At 40.2% G+C, this 25,896-nt stretch overlaps 2 protein-coding genes across 2 annotated transcripts; both read right to left on the bottom strand.

The window, feature by feature from the left end:
* Positions 1-4,138: 4,138 nt before the first annotated feature.
* Positions 4,139-11,458, bottom strand: LOC130181463 (high-affinity choline transporter 1-like). The gene is made up of 8 exons (XM_056395700.1): positions 11,268-11,458; positions 10,943-11,059; positions 9,747-9,902; positions 9,233-9,381; positions 6,104-6,247; positions 5,726-5,879; positions 4,925-5,142; positions 4,139-4,827 (listed from the first exon to the last, which is right to left on the bottom strand). Exons 1-8 carry the CDS (start codon positions 11,449-11,451, stop codon positions 4,267-4,269), a joined length of 1,683 nt encoding a protein of 560 aa, XP_056251675.1. The 5' UTR covers positions 11,452-11,458; the 3' UTR covers positions 4,139-4,266.
* A 5,192-nt stretch (positions 11,459-16,650) lies between these two features.
* Positions 16,651-24,235, bottom strand: ankrd1a (ankyrin repeat domain 1a (cardiac muscle)). Its single transcript, XM_056395705.1, has 9 exons — positions 24,121-24,235; positions 22,738-22,923; positions 21,207-21,338; positions 20,879-20,986; positions 20,385-20,483; positions 20,174-20,272; positions 19,438-19,536; positions 19,041-19,139; positions 16,651-17,984 (listed from the first exon to the last, which is right to left on the bottom strand). The coding sequence occupies exons 1-9, from the start codon at positions 24,145-24,147 to the stop codon at positions 17,892-17,894; spliced, it is 942 nt and encodes a 313-aa protein (XP_056251680.1). The 5' UTR covers positions 24,148-24,235; the 3' UTR covers positions 16,651-17,891.
* Positions 24,236-25,896: the final 1,661 nt, after the last annotated feature.

Genomic DNA, 25,896 nt, shown 5'->3' with positions numbered 1-25,896 from the left:
ATCGACCACACAATAGGTGTTAGAAAATGACTCAGTGACTCAGACGAGACAAATCCTCAGGCAGCAAAAGTCAGTTATATATAAATATACTATGAAATATGAAAGAACACATTTTAATGTTATATTATAATTATAATATTTGTTGTTTGTTTTTGTGTTTGTTTGTTTTTTAATTACTGTTGATTCAAGCCTCATAGATGTAATAAAAGTGCTGCTTTTTAATAAAGACTTTCTATATTGGCTTTAACTCCAACCACTCCAACTGCAACACATCAAATATAATAATTATAATTTATGTCAATTAAAAGTTGTAAATGAAGACAGAAAACGTTGTCCTGTCTTCTCTTCATCTCTTCCCTCCACTCCTCCACAGTCTTTCCACCAACAGTCACAGTGTGACACACCTGCAATGTGAGTGAGGTCAGTGTCAATCCTTCTGGGTTGGACACACTTGCTGCAGATGTTTGACGTTGGCAGCCGGAGGGTTTTTCCTCCAGGCAGCCGCCCCCGCTCTGCCACAGCAGCTTCAGGTCACCTTCCTCTTCCTGTAGCCTCTGGTCCTGGGTACAGGTAGTCCAGGCAGAGGAGGGGGAGGAACAGAGGAGGGGAGGACCAACAGCACTGGATGACAGAACTTTAGTTTAAAATGTTTAAATAATGAATTAATACTATCAACAGTGTGTGAAGCAGCCACAGTGATGATGTCATGATCAAGACCTCTATCTGTTGTATTTCAGAGTTATCTACTGAAAATTTGCTTTTACAGTATATAAATCTATGCTTGGATTATAAAATACAATCATGCTTTCCCTCATACTTACATTCAATTTGTTTGTACATTTGTATTCACCCTTTTTGCATTCAGGCCAGTAGATGTTGCACCGTTCACATGACTTATCAAGATATAAACCGTAGCTTGGTTAGCAAGGTGCATCTTCACCTGAACTGTGATATTAACAGGGAGGCTAATTTTGGCTTGCAAAGAAACAGGCTTCAAACAAAATGAACTTACCGGAAAAAATTGAACCGCCGACTCCTCTGAGTGTCTTTTAGAACAAGACATTTACAGGCAAACAACATGTTGGAGCTAACTTTGATGAACTGAAAACACAATAACAAGTCAAATGTCTGACACATCGCTCTGACCTCATATCCAGATTAACAGGCAGGTCCCTCTGTGTGTCAATCACGCGGTAGCCACGCCCTAAAGCCACTCTGCTTTAACGTCTATTTTCTTTTAAATAGGACCATCATTTTAAAAAATCTCTCACATCTCACTACACTTTGAAAATGCTCCAGGCACATGGAGATTTCCAGCGTGTGATCTGCTGGGATTGTGAACTAACAGCATGTGTGAGATGTTCTGTGAAGCCGGACCAGCAGCTGCTTTGTGACCAACAGGAGGATTGTTTCAATTGTATCCTGAACACAACAAGCAGCCAGAGGAAGTTTCAGAGAAGAGAGTTATGTGGTCAGATTTGTGGCTGGACCACAGCAGCACTGACTGACTGACGGACTGACAATATTCCTCCATTATTTTCAGGCACATTGTCAGTATCTCCTACATCGTGGCCGCACAGCGAGTCTGTTGAGCTCCAGCAGAGTTGTGAAGATGAGCTTCAGGTGTTTGATGTTTAGTCCGGTGGAACATTAGAAAGCAGCCACAGAAGGTCAGAGCATTCTTTGTCAGTACAGATCATTTAAATTACATTTGTTTAAGCTTTATTAAAGTAATGGTAAACCAAATCATACTTTTTAAGGACTTTACAGTGAATCTTAGTGTCTCCTGTTATTTCTTCCCCCCAGATGCTCCAAGGATCCAGCTGATTACTGGCAGTTTGAAGGTGGAAACTACTGGAACACTGAGAGAAGAAAACAGACTAAATACACCAGAGGGGGAGGGATAATGAGGGGCAGGTGAAACTAATCTTGGAGGGGCAGAGTGTAAATGCAGACTATGATGTAAGGAATATTTTAATATTAACATTTGACTGTTGTTTAAATTTTCTTTTGGAACAGCACCTTCAATATTTCTGTTGATTCTGTTGGAGATAATAAACAGTTTATATCCCTAAAACTGATTTAATTTACACAAAATATAAGGAAAATCCTGGCACACGATGAAGGAACACTCGTTGGTTTGTTGGCAAGAATACAAGAACATGCCATGAATCTTCTGTCACGACACTTCATGTCTTTGACCTGGGAACCAGCAGCAGGTTTCTCCAGTCCTGCTGGTTCCCAGTATGTGCATGTGTCGTTCTTACAAGTTCGTACAGGCCTGTGATGGTAAAGTTACAGGCATCTTCTCTTGACTCAGCTACCTTCATATGTGCACAGTGATTCCAGCAGTTTAATTACTTTTCCAACGTTAACGTCTAAAACCACAAACAATTTCTTCAAAGGAAATTAATGATTTTTTATGTTTTAATTGATTGATTGATTTTAATTGAACACTGCTCTCCTGTGTCGTATTCATCCATCCACCACAACCTCCTACCTAAACTTATACTGTAACCATGACAACAAAGGTCATCGTAATGTTGAGGAAGTTACTTATTTTAACCCAAACCACCATCTTTTCCAGAACCTAACCAAGCGATGAGCGTTTATTATTGTAACCATGGCGACGGAGTTAGGTGTGCCGCCCTCAGTACAGTCCCGGTAAACTCAAGCAAATTTACACTCCCACCTGACAAACACTAAAACTTTAAAAAGGTGAGTCTTTGCTAATAAAAAGTGACGTCATTTCAGACTCTCTACACCTTGAAGCTTCGGTGGCTCCTTCCCACTGAAACTCAGTCGATTATGGATCCACGATCAGCTGATCAGTTCCTGACTGTGTCAGTGACACTTTACCCAGAAACTTACTCTGATACTGAGGCCTGAGGACGATGTAAACCACAGCTGAGGCGGTAACGAATGTGTGGAGCTCAGTGTTCATCAGTCACAGCTCTGATGGCGGCCTCACTCTCACTGTTTTACACGTCATGTTAATTAAAGATCGAGCTCGCAATATATGTTAAATAAATGACTCAGACAAGACAAAACCTCTGGCAGCAGTCAGTTATAGTTGAATATACTATTAAATATGAAATAATACATTTTAATAAGTTTATTAACAAACATTGATTTGTTATTTGTTATTTGTTTCTTTTTTTCTTTTTGATGAATTAATTGTTTCAAGCAGAAATGCCAAACTAGTTACTGCTGGTTCAGGCCTCATACATGTAATGATGCTGCTTTTTGGACCAATGGTTGGACAAAGAGTCAGTTTGAATATATCTACTCTCTCTGGGAAATTGAGCTTTTACAGTGTTCTGACATTTTACAGACATGAATAATTAAATGATTAATTATTATATGAAGGTATTGGCAGATTAAGGCTTGGTGAGGGTGTGGGGCCACATTATTTTATTTTATTTATCCAGGAAGTCTCTTATTATACATTATTTGTTTTGTCAGACAGAAAAGGTCAAAATGGCAACACACGACAGGTGTTACACAGTCTCACATGAACACACATTATTCATGCATATAACACAATAAAACAGGACCTTGGAAACATTAGAGAAATAAAATCTAGACCATTTAAAAGAGTTGGTGTAGTTGGTGACAATTGGTGTCTTAGGTGTCCATCTTGAATTTTAATATCAATCAATACTATTATCTTGAGCTGCAGCTCCTATGAAGTGCTGGTGATACAAATACAGTGTTGAGGACAGTGAGAATCAAACACTTTGGTTTATGAATCTAAAGAACCGGTAACAACCTGTTTTCTGATTGACGTGTACATGTTATAGGAGCCGAAATGTGCCTGTGTGGTTTATTTCATCAGGCTGCACATTTTGTATTGATTATTGCTCCAAGCAGTTGACACATGGCTGTGGTTTCACATTACTTTCGTATGTTCCACAGTTGCAGGTTTGTTCTTGTCATGTCAAATATTCAAATGAACTTAGTAGAAACACAACACAGGTAAGAGTTCACTTTAAAATCTCTCTGCAGCTTTCTTCAATGGACAGTCGTCGCTACACGTGTCGACATGGCCTGAGATCTGACTGAGGGAAAAAGGGCTGGAATTAATGTCAGGGATCAGATGAGGAACAGGTGTGTCAATGGGCAGGGAACAGACAGGAGGTCCAGAGGAGGGAACAAGAGAGACCAGAGACAAACAGTGACACCCTTCATCATCTGTAGGTCAATCCCCTTAAAGACATACACTTAAACATCAACTGTAAAGATATTCTGACGCACAGAGAACATTTAACACGTGGTGCTAATCATCGGCTCTGAAGCTTCTTGATGAGATTGTTTCTCATCCAACTTCTCCATCTTGTTGTGTCCTTCTTCAGCGTCTGTTGGTGTAAGCGGTCGTGGCGAGGGCGGAGCTTTCACCTCAAACACATCCCACCACTGAGGAAGCAGGCCTCTGTTGAAGAGCACCGACGCCAGGTACGAGAACAACAAGTTGGCAGCAAAGGCAGCAAGCATCGCGATGGTCTTAATGGGAGCGTACTGGACGTAAATGCCGTCCTCAAGAGTGCATCCTGGGAAGTGTATGACTGGCGCTACCCCCAGAAATGGGACTCCACTCAGCAGTCTTAACACCAGCCCTGTCACCCAGCCGATAACAGCCCCATAACCGTTGGAGATGCTGAAGAACAGGGCGCAGATGAGCTGAGAGAAGGTCAAGATGTAGGCCAGCTCGCTACCAAGTAACAGCAGTATTACGACACTGTTCTTCAGGTTGGTGAGTGCTGTACAGGCCAGGCCCCCCGCCACCACAGACACATAGATCACCCACTGAAGCTCTCTCTGTGACGCCTGAGTAGAAATGAAATAGCATGAAAAAATGAGTTGCAACGAATCTATAAGGTTTCACATTCTACTTTTCAAGGTTTCCCGGAGCCTCTCTCCCCACCTGAGGTCTCAGGATCGTCTTGTAGATGTTGGAGGTGAAGATGGAGGCTATGGAGATTAGAGCAGAGTCGGCTGATGACATGACAGCGGCGGCGATGGCTCCGGTACCAATGAGGGCGATGAAGCTTGGGGTGAGGTGATGCAGGGTGATGGGCAGGACCATGGCTCCCTCTCCACGATCCAGGGGAGATGGAGAACCATAAGAAGTGAGGTTCCAGTCTGACATGATAGGAGACGGTTGGATAAACAAATGGAAGACAGTTAGTCTGAAACAATACTCTCATGACTTGGACTGCTTGGGTTTGTTCCTCCCAAACATCCGATATATATTACTAACAAGTGGCCAAAAGCTGCAGTTCCTCTAACGACCACTAGAGTCTGGCTCCAACAGTGAGTCAGTCCCCATAGACTCCCATGTTAAAATTTCCAACTTTACAGCAGAAATCAGCAAGTTTATGAGCGGGGTCAGGCACTGCCAAGATGGCGACGGCGGGGCAGTTCACTCTGAGCTTCAAAACCGCTCCTCAAAAACCTGCGGGTGATGTCACATAGGCTACGTCCATCTTTATTTACAGTCTGTGGTCACTAACTGTACCGATGTTAGCTGTAATTTAGTTAGCAAAAATGTTCAACTCTTGCGGATGAGTCTATGTCCTTGATGAATTTAGATCTAATCTTTCTAATCTAATCATTCTATTGATTGATTGTCTTTAGGTTCTCAAAGGTCTCAGCAGTTCTGGAGTTCTTAAACCCTGATCATAGTCCAGATTATTTTGAATAAACATCAGTTTATTTATTTTACCTGTAGATGCAGCCACTGCCCCAATAAGGATTGGAGGTATTCCAAAAATAAGAATACAGAAAGCAGCAACAAAGCAAGACATCTTGGCAGAAGACGAGGACGAAGCTGACAAGGTCCTCTGGTGGAAGCACTGGTATCCCAGACTTCCCAGTGACTTGAAAGTAAATAAAGTCATATTTAAAAAAAAAAGTTTGACACTTTATGATCGACATCTGAACATTTGTACAAACGTGGGGAGAAAAAGAATATTCAAACTGTAATAACATGTTGAATTCAGGTTCGAAATTTTGAATTCAAACAACAGTGTTGTTTTCTTACTCTAGTAAATCGACTATCATGACTTTAACGAGATTAGCTCATTAATCTTCTTGATTTTACCAGATATAAGAAACCATCGATGGTCGTCCAGGCAAACTTGCTCTCCAGTTTATTGATCCATGGAGCACGAAAGGTGTAGTTCAGGGCCGTCTGGGTGATGTCCAGGGAGGAGGGGTTCATGAAGACAAAGGGGACACAGGTCCACTGCAAAGACAAGGAAAAACTTGGCAACCACTGAAGGGAGAAGAAGTATTTAGTATAAATTACTTGAACTACGAAATAAGCTAAGGCCATGAAAACTTAACCATGGGAAACCCACACCTCTTACAGATACAAACATAAAGTTAATATAACTTTATTAGTTACATCTGTTTCAATCCAATGCAATCCAGTACAACAGGCCTATAATTGATTTTTTTAATCCTATGTTTGTTTGTTTATGACAATAATAATAATAAAATTCCTGGTTGAACTTTTGAATGTTCCTGCTGCTTGGTGCGTGTACTTCGCTCTTCATGTTCCAATATGTACAAAGGACGTTACTTTCAGTTTCATTCATATTGTAGAGAGTGTAATCCTGACACTGAACTCAGTCACTGCAGGTGTCCCTCAGAAAGCCTTTTGAAGCTCTCACGACTGGCCAAAATAACCTCACACTGATGGTTTCAAACACAAATTTGTCCCCACAACCACAGAAAGACATGTATACACACATATATATATACACCACTATATCCCCATGTAGACAATAGCTTCTAAGATCGAACTTTTATGACCTACCTTACCTCTTACCTTTATGGGATTCTTTTTCTTTCTTTCCATGTTGAGACTTTTATTTTGAAGGTTAATCAAAATTGTGAAGAAGGTGTTTGTGTGTGTCTTTCAATTTGCATGTGTGTCGCAGTAGAGCTGTCTACTATAGAGCCTCCAAAAAGCTTGTTTTGCCAGGTTGTGACACTTATCCATTAGTTAATCTCTATATGGTCGTGATGGTGTTGGTGCGTTTTTCAATGTATTTGTGTGCGTGGTGTTTGGAACTGTGTAATCTTAACCTTCAAACAGCCCTTTGAAATTGTCAGGACCTCACAATAATGTTTTTTTAACCAAAATTGTCCTCACAATTATAGAAAGACATGTACACAAACGCAATGAAACACACATCAACACACACACACACGCAAATACACCGTGTTGATTTACCTTAAAGTTCCTCTCATACCTGAGTTAAAGGCTAAGAATTAATTAGTCTAATTAGGCAATCAGAATCAGCCTTGCCCATTTCTGCCTAGTAACACCTCCTGAGTAGCACCTGCTGAGACACTGGTTGCCACTGGCGACTGTGGCCACCAGGGGGAGGAGGGAAACACGCACACACAATCCCCTCTGTCTTCTTAGGCAGACAACAGCTTTTAAGATGAAACTTCATCAAAAATGGGATATCGGAGGGAAAACTACGAGTCCTATTGAAAAGATCACCTCACCACAATGCTAAAATTGTTGAAAAAGTAGCTCATATTAATTGAAGTACAGTGCTTCGAAACATTAGATGCCAAAATTATGATTTTTTTATAAGGTGAATATCCAAAGGTGGAGATGGTTTGTGTGTCTGTCAATATATGTGTACATACATGTGTACAAAAATGCATTCTTAACAAAATTGTCCTCACAATCATAGAAAGGCATGAACACACACACATACACAGTGCTGATTTGCCTCATAGATGCTCTTGAGAGTAATAACGGTAAGAGTTAATGAGTCTAATTAGCCAATGAGAATCAGCTTTGTCCATTTCTCCCTGGATACTGCGTTAGTATTATGTGTGTGTGCGTGTGTGTGTGTGTGTGTGTGTGTGTGTGTGTGTGTTTTTAAACATCACAGAGGTCAAAGAGTTTCTTAACGAGCTGTTTTGAACAGCTGTGTCTAGCTGGAAGACACAGAGCTGACACAGCTGAGTGAGATTTTGACTCGGCAAGACTCTCAAACAAATGGTATTTTTGAAAAGAACGGTAACTCCTATGAAAATCATGAGCGGACCATGAGTGTCACAAGATCTTTGTGCACAAATAATGTGGCTTTGGCGTCTCTAGAGCCAAAAATGTGGAAACAGGAGCAAGTTACAAAAACGGGTAATTTCCTGCTTTTCTCTGGAAATCAGCTCCTGAATTTGTATTGCAGTCAATGGGAGAGGTGGAGGGTCGTCCCATCACTTTGAGGCTCACTATTCAAATTCTGTAAGTCTCTTTGCTAAGGTAGACACTTTCTATGAAACGGCACAAATTTGTCTACTACCGAGGAAGTCACGATGTGTGAAGACTGAAATATGTGGCCGTGAGGACGAGTTAAACAGAATTTATTCAGAGGAGTTCTAGAGCTTCTCCCACTGTAGCGATGATGTCATCCACTCTAGCGATGATGTCATCCACTCTAGCTCTGAACATTACACACCATTATAAAGTCTGAAACGGTCTAAAAATGACACAAACCGTAAACTGCGATTTTGCGTTACTGAAATAGTTGCATGCACTGATATACATATTGTCTGGGTTTTCTCAAAGCTGCAGCACTAGTTAGTTACGCACCGAATTGTCGATACGGAATATGAATAAGACAAATAAGTATGCAGGATTATAATACAAAATAAGCTGATGAGTTACCTGAAATAAGTAACCCAAGTACTTAAATATGGATTAATTGTAGTTGTTTGGACTGGTTTGGTTTCTGTTTTGAATTTTATTTTTTTATTTATTTACTTATTTATTATTTATTTATTTTTAGTTGGTCTATGATTTGATTTACTTCGTTTGGTCCTCAAGTGCTTATGTATTTACCTATAAATATGGAATAATTGGAAAAGAGATATAGATGTGAGTTTGTCTGAGGAGCCATTGACAACTTAAAAGTAAAAATTTAAATCTATAAAAAAGAGCACGACAAAACGATAAATGGTTGATACCATTTATAAATAATATGACTGCTGTGCCTGAATTGAATAACAGCTAGTTTTCTTTTCTAATGATCACTGTGTTATTGTTATTGAACAGAGATTGTCCCAAAGAGAATATTTCATTTGAAGGGAATGAATACTCAACACTTTAAAACTGATAAATCAAAAGCTTCCTCCTGTCTTAAAACTGCAGATATGAAACTATATTATTACTGAAAGTAAAAATAATAATTACTGAACTCACCAGGGTGATGAATATTAGGACGAGCTGTATGATGTCAGTGTAGGCCACAGAGTAGAGTCCGCCCAGCAGCGTGTAGACAATGATGACGATGACAGAGATCCAGATGCTCACAGTGTAGGACAAATCCAAAATCACACTTGTGGTGCCACCTGTTACCAACACAGGGGACGATTTTATTGTTTGTTTTGTCATTTTATTGACTTACATTAAATTCCTGACTAAGCACTACATATAATTAATACCAACGCTCCCAAAAACCTTCAGCTGCTCTCATTCAAAACTTTACCAAAAGCAAAGATTTACCCTAAAATTTGATGGTTTAGTCCCAGAATGAATCCCCATAATGTGACAGTGTTTACATGGTTTTTTTTTATTCAAACTAGTAAAAAGCTTTTCATTATTGAAGAGGTTCTTGTAAACCCTGGTTTCTGACTCAGTTCAGGTGGACTTGACGACAACAGTGTAACAATAGAAAACAGAGGGTAGACGTGGGTAAAGTGCAAACATACTGTACCTAAACCAATCAGTGTTGCTGCCAACCACAACAAATCATTCAGCAGTGCACACAGTGACTGAAGGGCCGTCACTGCTTTCCCATACTTGACATTGAAAGGGTCCAACATGGTGACATACTTGTTGTCTCTCATGGGCTTGGCGAACACAAGGCCACCTTCAAAATAAAAGACAGATTGTTATGCTGTTGGCAGGATGCAGACGCACGTTCAAGAGAAAACAGTAAAGGGTCATCATTTCAATAATTAACATAAATAAGAAAGACCCCGTGTCTCTCTGCTACTGACATACAATCTGTATGTGATACCAACATCTCATCATGTTTTATTGTCATCAAGCGTCAAGGGAAGCTATGCGTGATGTAACAGCCAGCGGATGCATTACTAAATGTCTTGACTACCTGTCCTAACTACACACTGGTGTTTCTTAAGTGCTTTTCTAGCTCCTGTGAAAGTTTTAATAAATGCAAAAAACTACTACAATACAAAATAGTTTAAAAACCATAATACAACCAGTGATAATTGACTTTATTCCAACTGCAATCTGTTCTGTGTGCATTTCCTGTTGAAATAAATCTCCTTTAAAAGGTCCCATATTATAGTTTTGATATCCATAACTAGATATATTTGTGGTTTTAAGAACCAAAAACCATCTCAGTGTAGTTTCACATCTCCTCTCTCAGGCTTCTCTCTGCAGCTCTAGTAACAACAGGTCGGTGAGCCAATCAGAAGAGAGGAGGCTCTGAGCCTCTCTTCTGATTGGCTGACTGTTTTCTGATTGATCCAATAAAACGGTAAAAACACTCAGAGAAACCAAATCCTGCAAGGTTTGGATGGTGGGTCCAGGTGGGCGGGGCTTGGTGACTGCTTTGTTGTGACATCACAAAGTTCCAGAAGTCCTGACGGCTGGTTTTAAGGCTCAGTTTCTGAATACAGGCTGTGTGCATTTCTCTGTGGACTGAGGCTTTGATACTTTCACAGTATTAATATAGAAGCTAGAGCTGATCTATAATCACACTACACATGGACACAGACCTTTACACTGGAGGAGCTTTAATATCCCTCTGAACTTGGTTATTTGTTATTTCGATATTGTTACACAGCGAGGTAACGCTAATGTGTTTTGAATTAAATATTGTTCGTTCTAAATATACAGACATCATCAAAAGGTTTTTTATTATAAATCATCAATACTTACCCAAAATAAAACAAAAAGAGAAAGCTGTTAACATGAATATGGCCGACGTTAGTCCCATAGAGGGGGTGTAAGTCATCTCACTTAATCCCATGATAAAACATCCTCCGACCCACGTGGCTACGGGACGAACAAGCACATAGAAACACAGCCATGAGTTCACAGGAGGAGCAGGTACAGTTTAGTTTTCTATTGAAAACAGCTGGCAGCACAGTTTGCAGGTTTTGGTCTGTTGACATTCTTCAGCTTCAGCTTTAGTGTTACCTGTATTTGCTGTTCCCTAAATTCAAAGAGTGCAGCAACAGCCTCCACAACAATAATACATCACCTGTCATTGTGAAGATCCCCACCACCTTGTTTATGCTTCGGTTTCCCAGCAGGGCCATGTCCATCTTGTTAGCTGCACTTCTGCTCTCCTCCCTTTTAGACTTGACAGACGCCCAGATCCCGACCCCGAGAACCAGCAGGTAGAAAACCATCATTACCGCCACTCCCAGGATGTTGACAGCCATGCTGTAGTTGAGGACTGGGAACAAATATATACTGTAAGATAATGGACTAACACAGAAACTGAGGTTTAACTTTCCTCCAAGTCACAACAGTAGCAGTCAAAATGTGGATCTATAAATTAGATTGGAGTTGAAGCGCTCTTTGCTAATAAAACAAAAAGTTTGGTGACTAACAAAACTTTGCTTTTCTTAAGAAAAATCTCTCCCAATTATTTCATTCAAATAACTTTGAGAAATGTGCTTTTTTTCAGCTTTCAACCAGCAGCTCATTAGCTTAGCTTAGCACACAGGCTAAAAAGCTAGCCTGGCTTTATCCACAGCAGTTATGTTTTTTAAATTTTCCCAATAAAGAATTCATAAGCAACATATCACACAAAACAATAATAATAATGAAAAACAATGTAGGTTTTACACATGACAATAACTGTTAGTTGAAAGCCTATAGCGAACTCTCTTCAGTGAACATGACGTCATTATATCTTATTTTCAAATGATTTCAAATGATGACCAGGGACAAACAGATTTATAATAAAAATAAATAAGATTTTAGAGATTAATATCAGGTCGCTGTCTGTTACAGTGTCTACATCAAGAGAGATGTTACCATATATGTCACCTATATTATTATCACATATATGAAATATCTATAGTAAAATTTGTATATGTGCATATTATTTAAATATCTATATGATGGATTCTTATATGTATAACGTGAACATATATGTTAACAATATATATTTAATTTATATATGCAATTTATTAAAACAACATACTTAACATTTTATATGCTTATATATGTTTTTTAAAATTAAAATTAATATATAAAAAAAATATTAAACACATCTGTTTTTCCAGAAAGTAATCTATGTCTACTATATAAGCACACATGCATAATATTTGTATGGGCTGCACATATATGTCCATATATGAAAATGTTCCAGGCTTCATATATATATATATCTTTTATTTTATATGTATATCTTTTATTTTATATGTATATGTATATATATTTTTAATGTCTTTTATCGCTGCAGTCCCAAGTTTCCGTCCTGATTTTATGAATAATTCAAATATTTGTATTTTTATTTATTCAAATTTGTTTTTAAATGCTATTTCAATGTCGTCGTAATGTTGTATTTTAATGTATTTCCATGTCTCTGGAAAGCACTTTGAATTTCCTTGTGACTGAATGGTGCTGTGTAAATAAACTTGCCTTGAATATGAGGAAACCTCCAAAATAAAATGTATCTACAGTCACGACATTCATCTGATTTCTAGATGAGTCAAAGTGAAGGTCCTAGTTGTGGATCCAACAAAGTAAAGACAGATAATGATAAAGTTTATGGCTCTTTTTCAGCATGTTACATGACCAGACCCAAGGATACAGATCTTGGTCTTTTCACTGACTCTTATAGACCTGGAACAATAATAACATTAAGTCCACACAGCAGTAATGTGGAGTCCACTCACATGTCCTAGTCTGCAAATCTGAGGAGGCCCAAAGACAGACGAGGAATTCAGAGCAAAGGCAATGACGACCTTCGAGATCTGAAAAAGAAAATAAATAAAGAAGATGACGACACAATGAAATAGACGACAGGAGAAACCACAGATCCTCGATTCACAAACAGACTTTTACTTTTACTAAAGAAAAGGTTGATTCCCAGGTAATCAGTCAGAGGAAAAGGCAGAAGAGTCCAGCAGGGAGAAGACGAAGACACTAAAACACTATGAAAACTGCTGAAACACTTGAAACAGACACAAACTGACACTGAGAGAAGAAAACAGACTAAATACACCAGAGGGGGAGGGATAATGAGGGGCAGGTGAAACTAATCTTGGAGGGGCAGAGTGTAAATGCAGACTATGATGTAGAAGGAATATTTTAATATTAACATTTGACTGTTGTTTAAATTTTCTTTTGGAACAGCACCTTCAATATTTCTGTTGATTCTGTTGGAGATAATAAACTGTTTATATCCCTAAAACTGATTTAATTTACACAAAATATAAGGAAAATCCTGGCACACGATGAAGGAACACTCGTTGGTTTGTTGGCAAGAATACAAGAACATGCCATAAATCTTCTGTCACGACACTTCATGTCTTTGACCTGGGAACCATCAGCAGGTTTCTCCAGTCCTGCTGGTTCCCAGTATGTGCATGTGTCGTTCTTACAAGTTCGTACAGGCCTGTGATGGTTAAGTTACAGGCATCTTCTCTTGATACAGCTTGAATTACTGAACCTCAGTAATTAAATTCACTAACTCTTTTATTTCATTTGACACTTATTTTGTTCCCTCCAGGTGGAGATTGAGGCTAAATGCACACACTAAACGAAGATGGTGAACATGGTAAACATTACACCTGCTCAACATCAACACATTGTGAGCGTGCAGTGTTTAGGAGTCGTGTACTTCATGTAATTACACTACTAACTACATGTTGCAGCCTTTGCTGTTCAGATACATTCATTCAAGTAGTTTAGTTACTTTTCCGTCACTTTTTGTGTCGTTAACAACTGAAAATACAAACAATTTCTTCAAGAAAATGAATGATTTTTTATGTTTAATTTACCATTGCTTCTCTATTGTCACTGAACTCCCTTTGATCAGCCCAGGAAACATCCGTCAGGCAGCTGCCACCACATCCTTGACCTCTGTGTAGTGCCATGTCTAAAAGCCGAGGGCAGCGTCGATCAGCGCTCGCACGGCGACATCATCATCATAGATAAACCTTGTGTTATTGCATAGAAAACTAAAGCTGACATTCCAGCACTTTCCCATGATCAGTGATGTCTTGGTGTTTGGGTGTGACCTGTGAACAATAAATTGAGAGGAATTTTTTGCCAGCATGTGACTTTTTTGTTTTACATTTTGTTATAATTTTGTGTCACGTGTCACACACTAAATTGTCAATTTCATCATTTTTTTCCAAAGTATATTTTGAACTACTTGTCAAGGGTATTGAGGTAAGTTGGACCCAAATGCAGTCAACTCTTGGGAGACGGTGCAGACAGGTTTATTTAATCAAAATCCAAACATGAACGTGACATGAACAAAACGTGAAGACAACAGACGAACCGGAGCACAAAGACTATATAGACACAGGAGGCAAGGTGATTGCACACAGGTGAAACACATCAGGGCGGGGCAGACAATCACCACACAGAAACAGGACAGGAAGCAAAACACAGACACACAAGGAAAACAATACAAAATAAAACAGGAAGTGCAAAAGTCCAAAACAAAACTAACAAAAAGTGTCTGCCATTACAAACCATGAAACTAATCTTGGAGGGGCAGAGTGTAAATGCAGACTATGATGTAGAAGGAATATTTTAATATTAACATTTGACTGTTGTTTAAATTTTCTTTTGGAACAGCACCTTCAATATTTCTGTTGATTCTGTTGGAGATAATAAACTGTTTATATCCCTAAAACTGATTTAATTTACACAAAATATAAGGAAAATCCTGGCACACGATGAAGGAACACTCGTTGGTTTGTTGGCAAGAATACAAGAACATGCCATAAATCTTCTGTCACGACACTTCATGTCTTTGACCTGGGAACCATCAGCAGGTTTCTCCAGTCCTGCTGGTTCCCAGTATGTGCATGTGTCGTTCTTACAAGTTCGTACAGGCCTGTGATGGTTAAGTTACAGGCATCTTCTCTTGATACAGCTTGAATTACTGAACCTCAGTAATTAAATTCACTAACTCTTTTATTTCATTTGACACTTATTTTGTTCCCTCCAGGTGGAGATTGAGGCTAAATGCACACACTAAACGAAGATGGTGAACATGGTAAACATTACACCTGCTCAACATCAACACATTGTGAGCGTGCAGTGTTTAGGAGTCGTGTACTTCATGTAATTACACTACTAACTACATGTTGCAGCCTTTGCTGTTCAGATACATTCATTCAAGTAGTTTAGTTACTTTTCCGTCACTTTTTGTGTCGTTAACAACTGAAAATACAAACAATTTCTTCAAGAAAATGAATGATTTTTTATGTTTAATTTACCATTGCTTCTCTATTGTCACTGAACTCCCTTTGATCAGCCCAGGAAACATCCGTCAGGCAGCTGCCACCACATCCTTGACCTCTGTGTAGTGCCATGTCTAAAAGCCGAGGGCAGCGTCGATCAGCGCTCGCACGGCGACATCATCATCATAGATAAACCTTGTGTTATTGCATAGAAAACTAAAGCTGACATTCCAGCACTTTCCCATGATCAGTGATGTCTTGGTGTTTGGGTGTGACCTGTGAACAATAAATTGAGAGGAATTTTTTGCCAGCATGTGACTTTTTTGTTTTACATTTTGTTATAATTTTGTGTCACGTGTCACACACTAAATTGTCAATTTCATCATTTTTTTCCAAAGTATATTTTGAACTACTTGTCAAGGGTATTGAGGTAAGTTGGACCCAAATGCAGTCAACTCTTGGGAGACGGTGCAGACAGGTTTATTTAATCAAAATCCAAACATGAACGTGACATGAACAAAACGTGAAGACAACAGACGAACCGGAGCACAAAGACTATATAGACACAGGAGGCAAGGTGATTGCACACAGGTGAAACACATCAGGGCGGGGCAGACAATCACCACACAGAAACAGGACAGGAAGCAAAACACAGACACACAAGGAAAACAATACAAAATAAAACAGGAAGTGCAAAAGTCCAAAACAAAACTAACAAAAAGTGTCTGCCATTACAAACCATGACACTATTTTTTCTCCGTAGCTTCAGTTACGCTAACTAGCGTAGCTAAGCTGTAGTTCAACTTCTTCCATTGTGATGTAGCGTGCAAAGCTAGCTTCCCCAACACTGTGAGCATGTTAGCATGTTGACTTTAGAATGGTTACCATAACAACAACATGGATCAAAGAAACAATATGAACAGCTGGTTTCACATGGGAATCGAACACTGCTCTCCTGTGTCTGTCTTTCCCTTTGCTCCTGTCATCATTACTATGACCACTAGATGTCGCCTAGCAACAAAACGTAACCATGGGTCTTAATAACCTGCTGCACAGACGACACATGGGCTCGTTTTTCCCTCTTCCTGTTTTGGCAGACGCACCATTACATTGTGCAATCATCATCTATGTCATAGTGATCATTTAAAGTGAGAACAGCTTCTGTTGGCGGCCATGTTTGTTTGTGTTGAGCGTGTAGCTACATCAGCACCAGAAACAGTTTCAGTTCAAAATCTTTTATTCAGTCAATCCATAAATACAAGTCAAAATGTACAAACATCTTCAACAATAAAAAATAAATCAGATTATCTTTCATATATCATATATATTTAATCCATATAAACACTTTTCAAACATGCTCTGAACCAACAGGCACTTTTCAGTTCTTCCCCTCTCACACTCGTGTGTGTGTGTGTGTGTGTGTGTGTGTGTGTGTGTGTGTGTGTGTGTGTGTGTTTTCGTCTATGACTCTGGAGAGAAAAGTGTCCACATTCCCAAAATATCTTCACTGCAGAAGAAAAGGTGCGGGCAGCTGGGACGTCAGGGTCAGAGCTGGGGGCCAGTCGAAGCTCTCGCTGTATCACCGAGGCGACCTTGGATAAATTGTTTTGACCCCAGCTGCTCACGTCGAGCGCCGGTGGAAGAAACTGGGAAAATGTGACCAAGATGAACTTTTGTCTGAAGGTTGTCTCGACCAAACCTCAACACAGAAGCTGAATCTGAGCCTCCAGGTTTGAGGAGAAGAAGATCCACGGCGAAAAGAAACGAAAAACACGGCTGAATAATCTGTAAGTGGAGAGATTCTTTTCAACCTGATCCAAAAACTTCCTTCATCCTGTCTCATCTCTCAATCCTCAAACACATAAGACCAAATAAACTTGGTGAAACTGGTCTGAATGTTTAAGTATAACAACACACGTCATCTACCAGCCAGAGGAGGCTCCTCCCTCCTTTGACAGCTTCTCACACTGAGCTGGAGTCACTTTATACAAGTCATGAACTACATTATAACTCTAGACAATCAGTCACTCACTTATTAAGAGTTTCCTGTTGAAATAAATCAATCAAACCCGATAAATCCATTGCTGACAGTTGCCATTAATCAATAAATAGGTCATCTTCTGGATGCAGCGTCGCTGACTTCACCTCAGCTTAAAGTAAAAATTAAGAAGAAAAAAGAAAAAAAACATCTTCACGAGACATTGTCCAGCAATATTTTGGCGATCAATGAATCAATCAGCGGTAATAATCACATTATTAACAACAGCAGCAGGGAACAGACTCAGGTTCGGATCCTTGAACCAGGAGGAGGAGCGTTAACGTGCCACAGTTTGAATGTGTGTGAACAGACGTGAAGAGGAAGAGCTGTGCTCCGTGAGCCTCAGTATGGAAATGATAGACTCCGCCTTTTTCTCCCACGGCAGCCACTTCCTGCTTCTGCCGGGTTCTTACTGGTCGGTCTTCTCCTGGTTGAAGTTGCACAGGAGGCTCTTCGCTCCGCTCTGCCACGAATACAGAGTCTGCAGCGGAGTTTTTCCATCCTGCACCAGAGACACATGCGAACACGAGTGTGAGTCGAAACTCTCTGTAAAGTTATTTGTTGCTTTTCTGATTCAAATTTTACGTACAAAACTACATATGTGCAATTATTGAGGAACATTTTATGATATTTAATATATTCTATATTTACGTCCACCAGGCTTAAATGTAATATCTCGACACATATGGCGCTAAATGATATTATCAGGGTGTGTATGTGTGTGGGGAGGGGTTTATATAACATTGTATAGTTTAATATTAGTTTTAGAATATGATAATATTATATTTTACGACAAATGATATAATTATGTTGTTGTATTATATGTTTCATTTGTTTTTTTAAATAATTCATAATTATATTATTGTAATTTGTGTTTTATTTGTCACGTCACAGGTACAATATAAAGTAGGCAAACAAAACAGTTAAATAAGAAATAAAATAAATAAATAAATAAATAATAAATACATTTAAAAGAAATATATAAATATATATATATATATATATATATATATACTTTGTATGTATACATATACTGTATATTATATTTCCTGTTTTTCAATTTCATTAGAAAAACATTGCATATGGTGTAAAATATATTTGATATTATTGAATATTGTAGTTGAGTGTTGTTGTTTTCACTCCACATTTATTTGACTTTTTACCTTCCAGATCAATATTTCGTAAAACATTTGATCAGTTTATTAAATATTCATTGTTTTAGATAAAACAGTGTAACTTGTCGACATTAAGTGTAAACACTAAGAAACTGCTCAGTGTAAACGTCACTTACAGGTTAATGAGTTTATATGATAAATAAACGCTCTGAATGAAGTACTTAATAATGATAATGACTTTTACTTTGATATTTAAACACATTTTGTTGAAGTGAGATTTAAAATAAAGGATTTTTACTTGTAATTGGGTCGTTTTTCATTGTGGATTTGCTACTTTTACTGAGTCGTTCTTCCACCACTGCTCGTTGTTCTGGATTTAACAACTCAAATATTCCCTCTGGTTATTTCCATGAGGATCAGTGAATGTGTTGCTCTGTACTTACACTGTTCTTGGTGTTGAGACTGGCTCCGTACATCATCAGCAGTTTGATCATCTTGAATCTGTTTATTCTCACGGCGTCGTGCATGGGCGTGTCTCCGTCCTTCAGCGGGGGGGAGGGGGGGGGGGGTGGAAACAGACATTTAGCACTGATGTGGTTTCTCAGTCAGGACGAGACAAACAGTGTCGCTCTTACTGCCACAACAACTTGGCACTAAATTAATCCTGAACAGATTTATTTAGTGTGCACAAACTGTCCTCAGATTTACTTCTACAACAACAATGTGAGTATTTACTGTTGATTCTTTTATGTGTCTTTAATGCGTCTGCAGCGCGACATTTCGCAGCAGTTTGTGTCAGTTTATGTTCATGTCGCGCTGCAGGTGACGTGATGTTCTTACTCTGTCTTTGGCGTTGACGTCCGCTCCGCAGTGAATGAGATGCTCGGCGCACTCGCAGTGTCCCGTCCTCACGGCGACGTGGAGAGGAGTGCTGTGCAGCTGAGGACAGGAAGCAGAGGCCATTTTTTAAAGCCACCACTAGATGGCGCCAGAGTGAGGAATTTTCAAAACCAGCACATATTGTTTGTCTTTGACCTTCTGAGATGTTTCTGTGAATATCTCAGTGATGACACAGAGTAGAAATATGGTTTGAATGTTGTTAGAATCTGTCGACTCTCCACTTTCTGTTTCATATTCTTGTGAGACTGTACGTGACTCCGCCTCTAAAATCTGGTTAAAGTAGAGACGACAAATACCACTCAGCATTTTAGGCATTTACTCTCCATTCATCTATTTTACCCACGTTACTCTGTTTTTATGAACCTACAGACTTTGCTGAAAACATTTCAACTCATCCACTTCAGTAAAGGTTCGTTTTCACAAGAGATTTGACGGATTTAAAAAATTAGGTGTCAAGTTTTTATCATTTGGGCCGAATGGTCTGTTTGCACTACGACAACGTTCTGAATGTTGTGACATGAAACAACGTTTTATTATTTTCTATGCAAGAAGAGGTGAATTAGAAATCATGTAGAAATCACAGGTTTAGGAAGAAGAACTCTGTGTAGCTTCACGTCTTCTTCTCTGACAGCAGGCGTGACCTCTAGTAACCCCTCCTCCAAGTGTGTGGACCAACCTTGTCTCTGGAGGTGAACTTGGCCCCCTGGTCGAGCAGGAGCTGCAGGGCCGGCAGGCTGCCTCCTCTGCAGGCCCAGTGGACAGCTGTGGCCTCCAGCTGCAACACACACACACACACACTGAGCTGTAACACTGATGCTGTGTGTGTGTGTGTGTGTGTGTGTGTGTGTGTGTGTGTGTGAGTCGTGTGGAGTCTTTGAACCTCTCACCTTGTCTTTTTTCTCGATGGCAGCTCCGGCCTCCAGGAGTCTTCTCATGACCTCCATGTGACCTTTGAACGAGGCTTTGTGCAGAGCTGTTCTCTGGAACTGCAGATGATCAATACGAGTCATTTTTAATTGATCAATAACAACAGAAACATATTTTCATGACAGTACAATCATTTGTCGGATGTAAATGTCGTCCGTTAACCCTCTGAGGTCGACGGATGTTTCTGTTAATACATTTGTGAAAACACAGAGTAGAAATATGATTTAACTGTTGCCTCCACTTTCCTTTACATATTCCTGTGAGGTCGTACGTGACTCCGCCTCTAAACTCTGGTTAAAGTCGACGCCGTGATCTACGGCTCATATTCTACAGACGTTGGTAACAGACCAACAACCATCATTTAAAATAAATAAATAAATAAAAAATCTGCGAAAATGAGAATTAAATAATGAGTTTCCGTCCTCAGGATGAGACGTCGCTGTGTGACACTCACGTGGTCGGATACGTCGGGGTTTCCTCCGTCACTCAGGTACTTCTCCACCACAGGAAGCTTGTTCTCCATGGCCGCTGTCAGGAACGACTCCTCGTCCACAGTTTCTGGCTGGAAGACAAAATCAAAATAAACATATATAAACTGCAGGTGAGGGGAGCAGTGCATCCTGGGTACTGCTGCTCCAGCTCCATCAGCTCTCTCAGGTGTTTTATTCAGACTCTTTATACCGACTCTCACAGAGTTAATGTGAACAAGCAGCTGATGTTTCCTGGGTGTGAGGAGGAGCAGCTGTGTAAATCATGAGTGTGTCTGGACTCCAGAGTCTCACCACAGGCTCCGGCTGCTGCTGCTGCTGCTTCTTGTGGACGGGCGTCTTCCTCTCTCTCCTCCTCTTCCTCAGCTGCAGGATGTTGAACAGGTCGTCCACCGTCTCCAGCTTCAGCCGGCCGCTGTTATCCGTCTGACGGGGCAGAGGCAAGACAGACGGCTTCAACACAGCGCCGCCACCACCACCGCCACCACAACAACCGCCACCGCCACCGCCACCACAACAACCGCCACCACCGCCACCGCCACCGCCACCACAACAACCGCCGCCACCGCCACCGCCACCACAACAACCGCCACCACCGCCACCGCCACCGCCACAACAACAACCACCACAACAACAACAACAACAACAACAACAACAACAACCTGAAATGAATTTGACGTGTTTAGATTCTTTCATGTCCAACACGTCAACTATCCGTCACTTTACAATCAGATTCCCCTTATAAAGGATTTGTGGATGGTTTATAACTAGTTTATTAATCAGCTTTATAAATATAAGTTGTTACAACACATTAGATAAAAAGGGCAACGGTGACCTGTTTCCTGCCAAATACTGAGCCCACATGAGGCTCCTTTTACCAGTTGTTTATATTGTTTATTTCTGATTTATATATAAATGATTTATAAATCCTTTCTAAAGGTGGTCTGACTGTAAAGTGGTCCCAGGTTTGGGGTATTCTACATTACTGCCAGGTAATAAAAAGGTGTTATTCTCCCACATGCCTCCAGGTGGCAGCGTGGACCAAGACACAAGCTCTTCATAAGCAGCAACTAACGTCAAGCTTGTCCCAGTGAGGCGACACTGTCTGGGATTTATTACGTGATGATTTCACACTCACACATGATTATTAAAAGTGTGAGTTGTGTTTGAAGAAGCCAGATGTCATTTGTTGAAGTGTAGACGCTTTTCTCTGACAGTCTGACTAACTAATGTACTTAAATAGAGTATTTTTCATTATATGTTCATTTTTACTTCGACTCTTTCCTCCACTACATTTAGCTGCCACGAGTCAGAGACGCATCCCACCAGTAACCAGTAACTACAAGTTCACCAGCTGCTAGTTACTGGTTACTCCACAGATACCAGATCAGTTTATAAGATATGATGCAACGAGACTGATTAAATAAAAAATGATCTACATGAAGCAGTTACTACAATATCAAAGTACTTTTTCACATAGATATATAGATTATAGATAAAGATATATAGATAGACAGATAGATAGATAGATAGATAGATAAATAGATGGATTATAGATAGATAGATAGATAGATGATAGATGATAGATGATAGATAGATAAATAGATAGATGATAGATGATAGATAGATAGATGATGATGATAGATGATAGATGATAGATAGATAAATAGATAGATAGATAGATAGATGGATAGATAGAGATTCTCACTGTTTCTACTTTTATTTAATCTGAAGCACTTTGTGACATTTATTTTGAAAAGTCACATATAAGTAAAGATTCATCATCATCAGCATCATCATCATCATCATCATCATGAGTTCTTACATTGAGAGCGGCGACGCTGACTTCCTCCTGCTCGCTGCCGCTGTCGCTCTCCTCTGGCAGAGCTCCGCCCACTCCCAGGTCTCCGCGGGACCTGCGGTCATCGCGTTTCTCCTGATTGACAGCCGCCTCGTACACGCCCCCTTTGAAGTCATCCGACTCTTTGCCCTCTGACCTCTTGCCGGTCACCTGGAGGAGAGACGAGGTTGAACGCTCTGAGAGATTCATTACAGATTTAAACTGTGATAAAAAATGGACGCCGCTGAAGTTTCTTTAGAGCGGGAAAAACTCAATGAAGAGTTTGTGTCGGTTCAGAGTTTAACACACCAGCTGCTCTCAGTTTCAGAACCGAGCGCTGCTGTTTACGGAGGAATGTAAACACACCACACTAACACACACTTGTGTTTATATGTCCAATTACTGAAGCAGCTTGTCGTGACTCACTCGAGCGAACCTTTAATCACGAGGGACGAGATCAAATGAGAAATAATGAAAGGTGCAGTAACAAGAGTGATCACTGAAACTACTTCATTTGATCCATAGCAATCAGTATTTTATTTAATTACCTTAAGATGTTTAATTACCTTTAGCTTGGCTTAAATTGTAATGAGGCCCGTCTCTTAAGCTCTCAAAGAAAAGGATAATGAAGCGACGAAATGAGGTGATTTAAATGGTTCAGATTAAGTTGTGTGCATCGATTAAGAGATAACTGGGTCATTTTAAGTTGTTTTGAAGGTTTGTTTGTTTCCTGGTTTTCTGGTTTTCCTTTTCCAGGTGTGAATGTTTCATTTCAGTGGAGAAATTTGAGCTTTTTCTCTTTTTCCCACCTTTTCTCTGGACACAGTTTTTTAACCTGTTAGTATAAACTCTATGTGCTTATATATTTATGTTACATGATGTTTCATTAAGTGATCTTAAACAAGTCAAATGAAGAGACACGCTTTACATGTACAATAACAGGATTTAGTGCCATCTAGTGGTGAGGCTGCAGATTGCAACTAGCTGAAGTGTGTGTTTGACTCTTCGTGGCCTTTAGGAAACGTAAACATACGAAAGTGTGTGGTTTGTCCGTTCTGGGCTTCTGTAGGAAACACGGCGCCCTGTGTGACATGACGAGCTCATCCTTGGTTCACTGTATGTTAAACAGTCACTTTATAATTTAAATAAGAGAAAAATTATATTTAATAAATTTTTCTGTTTGATTTCGTCCCAAGAAAATTAATTCACCAGCTTCTGGGGAAGAAAATTTCCATTCACGTGTTTCTCAGGTGAATTTCTCTGCTCCATATTTTAAGATGAAGTATAACTCCTGCAGCTCCTCCTCGCCTCCTCCTCTCCCTCTCATAATTGCTACCATTTGCATTTCGGCACATCAGCAGATCTTACCAGCTCCTCGACACTGTGCAGTCCCATTCTCCTCTCGCAGGTGAAGCGGTTCAACAGAAGCTGGAGGTAGAGTTTAGTCCACTGGTGTCCGTCTGTGATGGTCAGTGTGTCTCTGTCCGTCTCTTCTGCAGCCGCAGCCTCGGCCTCTTATATAGTCCTGTCCAACCTGTGGGGGGGGGGGGGGGGGGGGGGGGGGGGGGGGGCGCCTGTCACTCACAGATCACATTACTGTCCTCATGTGCTCATTTGGCGAGCTCAGTGCTAACATCACCCCCCCCCCCCCCCCCCCCCTCCATCATCTCCACACCCAGCCTCTCCCACCTCCCAGTGCTGCCCAGTTTGGGCTGCTGGGATCTCTGTGTCACCGCACAAAGATTGACGTGAGGTAAGAGGAGTCACTACTTCCACTCTGACAGGGTGAATCTACAGATCCTGGAGACTCTGAGAATTTAATGGAGTTAAATGAAATATTTAGAAAAATACAGAAATGTTTTTTAAATGTTTTTTTCTATATATTTTTGTATATACTTTTTGTATTTTGTATATACTGCTTAAACCTGTCGGGACTAATTACCAAAGCTTTTTAGAATTTTAGACTTTAGAAACACTTCCTGTTTTAATTTCTAATAAACACTGAATAAAGAAACAAAACTTCCACAAAAAACAAAAAAAGTTTTATGACAAGTTATATTAATTTAATTATTTATGTGATAAAAGAAAAACAGCCTATCTTGTGTTGTCAGATTTTCTTTTCTATTAACCTCAGAGTGATTCATCGTTTCAGTCATAGACAATCTTTGGCAGCGTCTCCTCATGGCGGGCATGTGGCCACAGAAATGCGATGATATCACTGTGAGGAGACAGGTTCATGGCGCTGGAGGAATAAATAGTCACACTTCCAAACATCCTTAGGGCGCGCTGCAGCCGGGCACAGATCGAGGTCAAAGGTCGGCGAGATGCCTGACTGTGTGACTGATGGCCGGCGGCGGGTGACGTGATGTCAGGAGCTGCTTGTCCCGTAAGTAAATGTGGTCAAATGGCATATTACACATCGCCAGAGCGACGTACCGTACATGCTCTGACAGTGATGGCACCTGACGGTAAATGACATCACAGGCTGCATGAGCTCACTGTCGACCAATCAGAAGCCAGAGAGTGAACACGACAGCTGTAATGATGTATTATTGTAGTAACGCTCATTACAATTTCTTTTTACAAAGATTTTAAATAAACAACAACAAAAAAGACACCATGAGGTTGTGAGTGGTGATTTGAGCTGAATGCTAACGGCGGCATGCTAACATGCTAATCTTAAACCATCATTAGCTTGTTGTGAGGTGCGGCCCTTCGTGTCTGTCAAAGACCGTGAAGGTCAAACCGAAATGAGACGGTCCGGTCGACGGAGGTTTTTTCGTTTCAGCTGTTCCCGCCTCTTACTAACGTGTTGCAACTTAATCGAAGCTCCTGTTGCCTAGCAACCTTAAAACCATTTTTTCACCAAAGCTTGAGGTTTTAAGTCTCTTCGTAAATGGACCCGCTGTGACACAACCAGCCGCCGAAGGACGCAGCTCCTGAATTCACCACACAGCTGTAATGTTAGCTTAGTGTGTTAGCATGCTAGCATTTGGAATTAGCAGTAATGCAGGTCCTTGCTAATCTGCCAGCACGACTGAAACTCCTCACTTCTGTAGCTGCTCACATTTGTTCAAACACAGTTTCCTCCTGTCAGACCTTCATCTTCTGTCAGCTGATGTTTATGTTCAGGCTTTTCAACGT

The sequence above is a fragment of the Seriola aureovittata genome, chromosome 14 (assembly GCF_021018895.1).
Source record: "Seriola aureovittata isolate HTS-2021-v1 ecotype China chromosome 14, ASM2101889v1, whole genome shotgun sequence".
Taxonomy (NCBI): Eukaryota; Metazoa; Chordata; class Actinopteri; order Carangiformes; family Carangidae; genus Seriola; species Seriola aureovittata.
The sequence above is the reverse complement of the archived record's forward strand: the minus strand, read 5'-3'. Positions and strand labels throughout refer to the sequence as shown.

Excerpts from the sequence above, each read along its gene's own strand:
- ankrd1a (XM_056395705.1), bottom strand. The coding sequence starts at position 24,147 with ATGGGACTGCACAGTGTCGAGGAGCTG. Across the intron at positions 22,924-24,120 it reads TGCACAGTGTCGAGGAGCTG|GTGACCGGCAAGAGGTCAGA; the intron begins GTAAGATCTGCT and ends TCTCTCCTCCAG. Across the intron at positions 20,987-21,206 it reads AGCAGCAGCCGGAGCCTGTG|CCAGAAACTGTGGACGAGGA; the intron begins GTGAGACTCTGG and ends TTTGTCTTCCAG.
- LOC130181463 (XM_056395700.1), bottom strand. The coding sequence starts at position 11,451 with ATGGCTGTCAACATCCTGGGAGTGGCGGTAATGATGGTTTTCTACCTG. Across the intron at positions 5,143-5,725 it reads GGCAGTGGCTGCATCTACAG|ACTGGAACCTCACTTCTTAT; the intron begins GTAAAATAAATA and ends CTATCATGTCAG. Across the intron at positions 4,828-4,924 it reads AGACGATCCTGAGACCTCAG|GCGTCACAGAGAGAGCTTCA; the intron begins GTGGGGAGAGAG and ends ATTTCTACTCAG.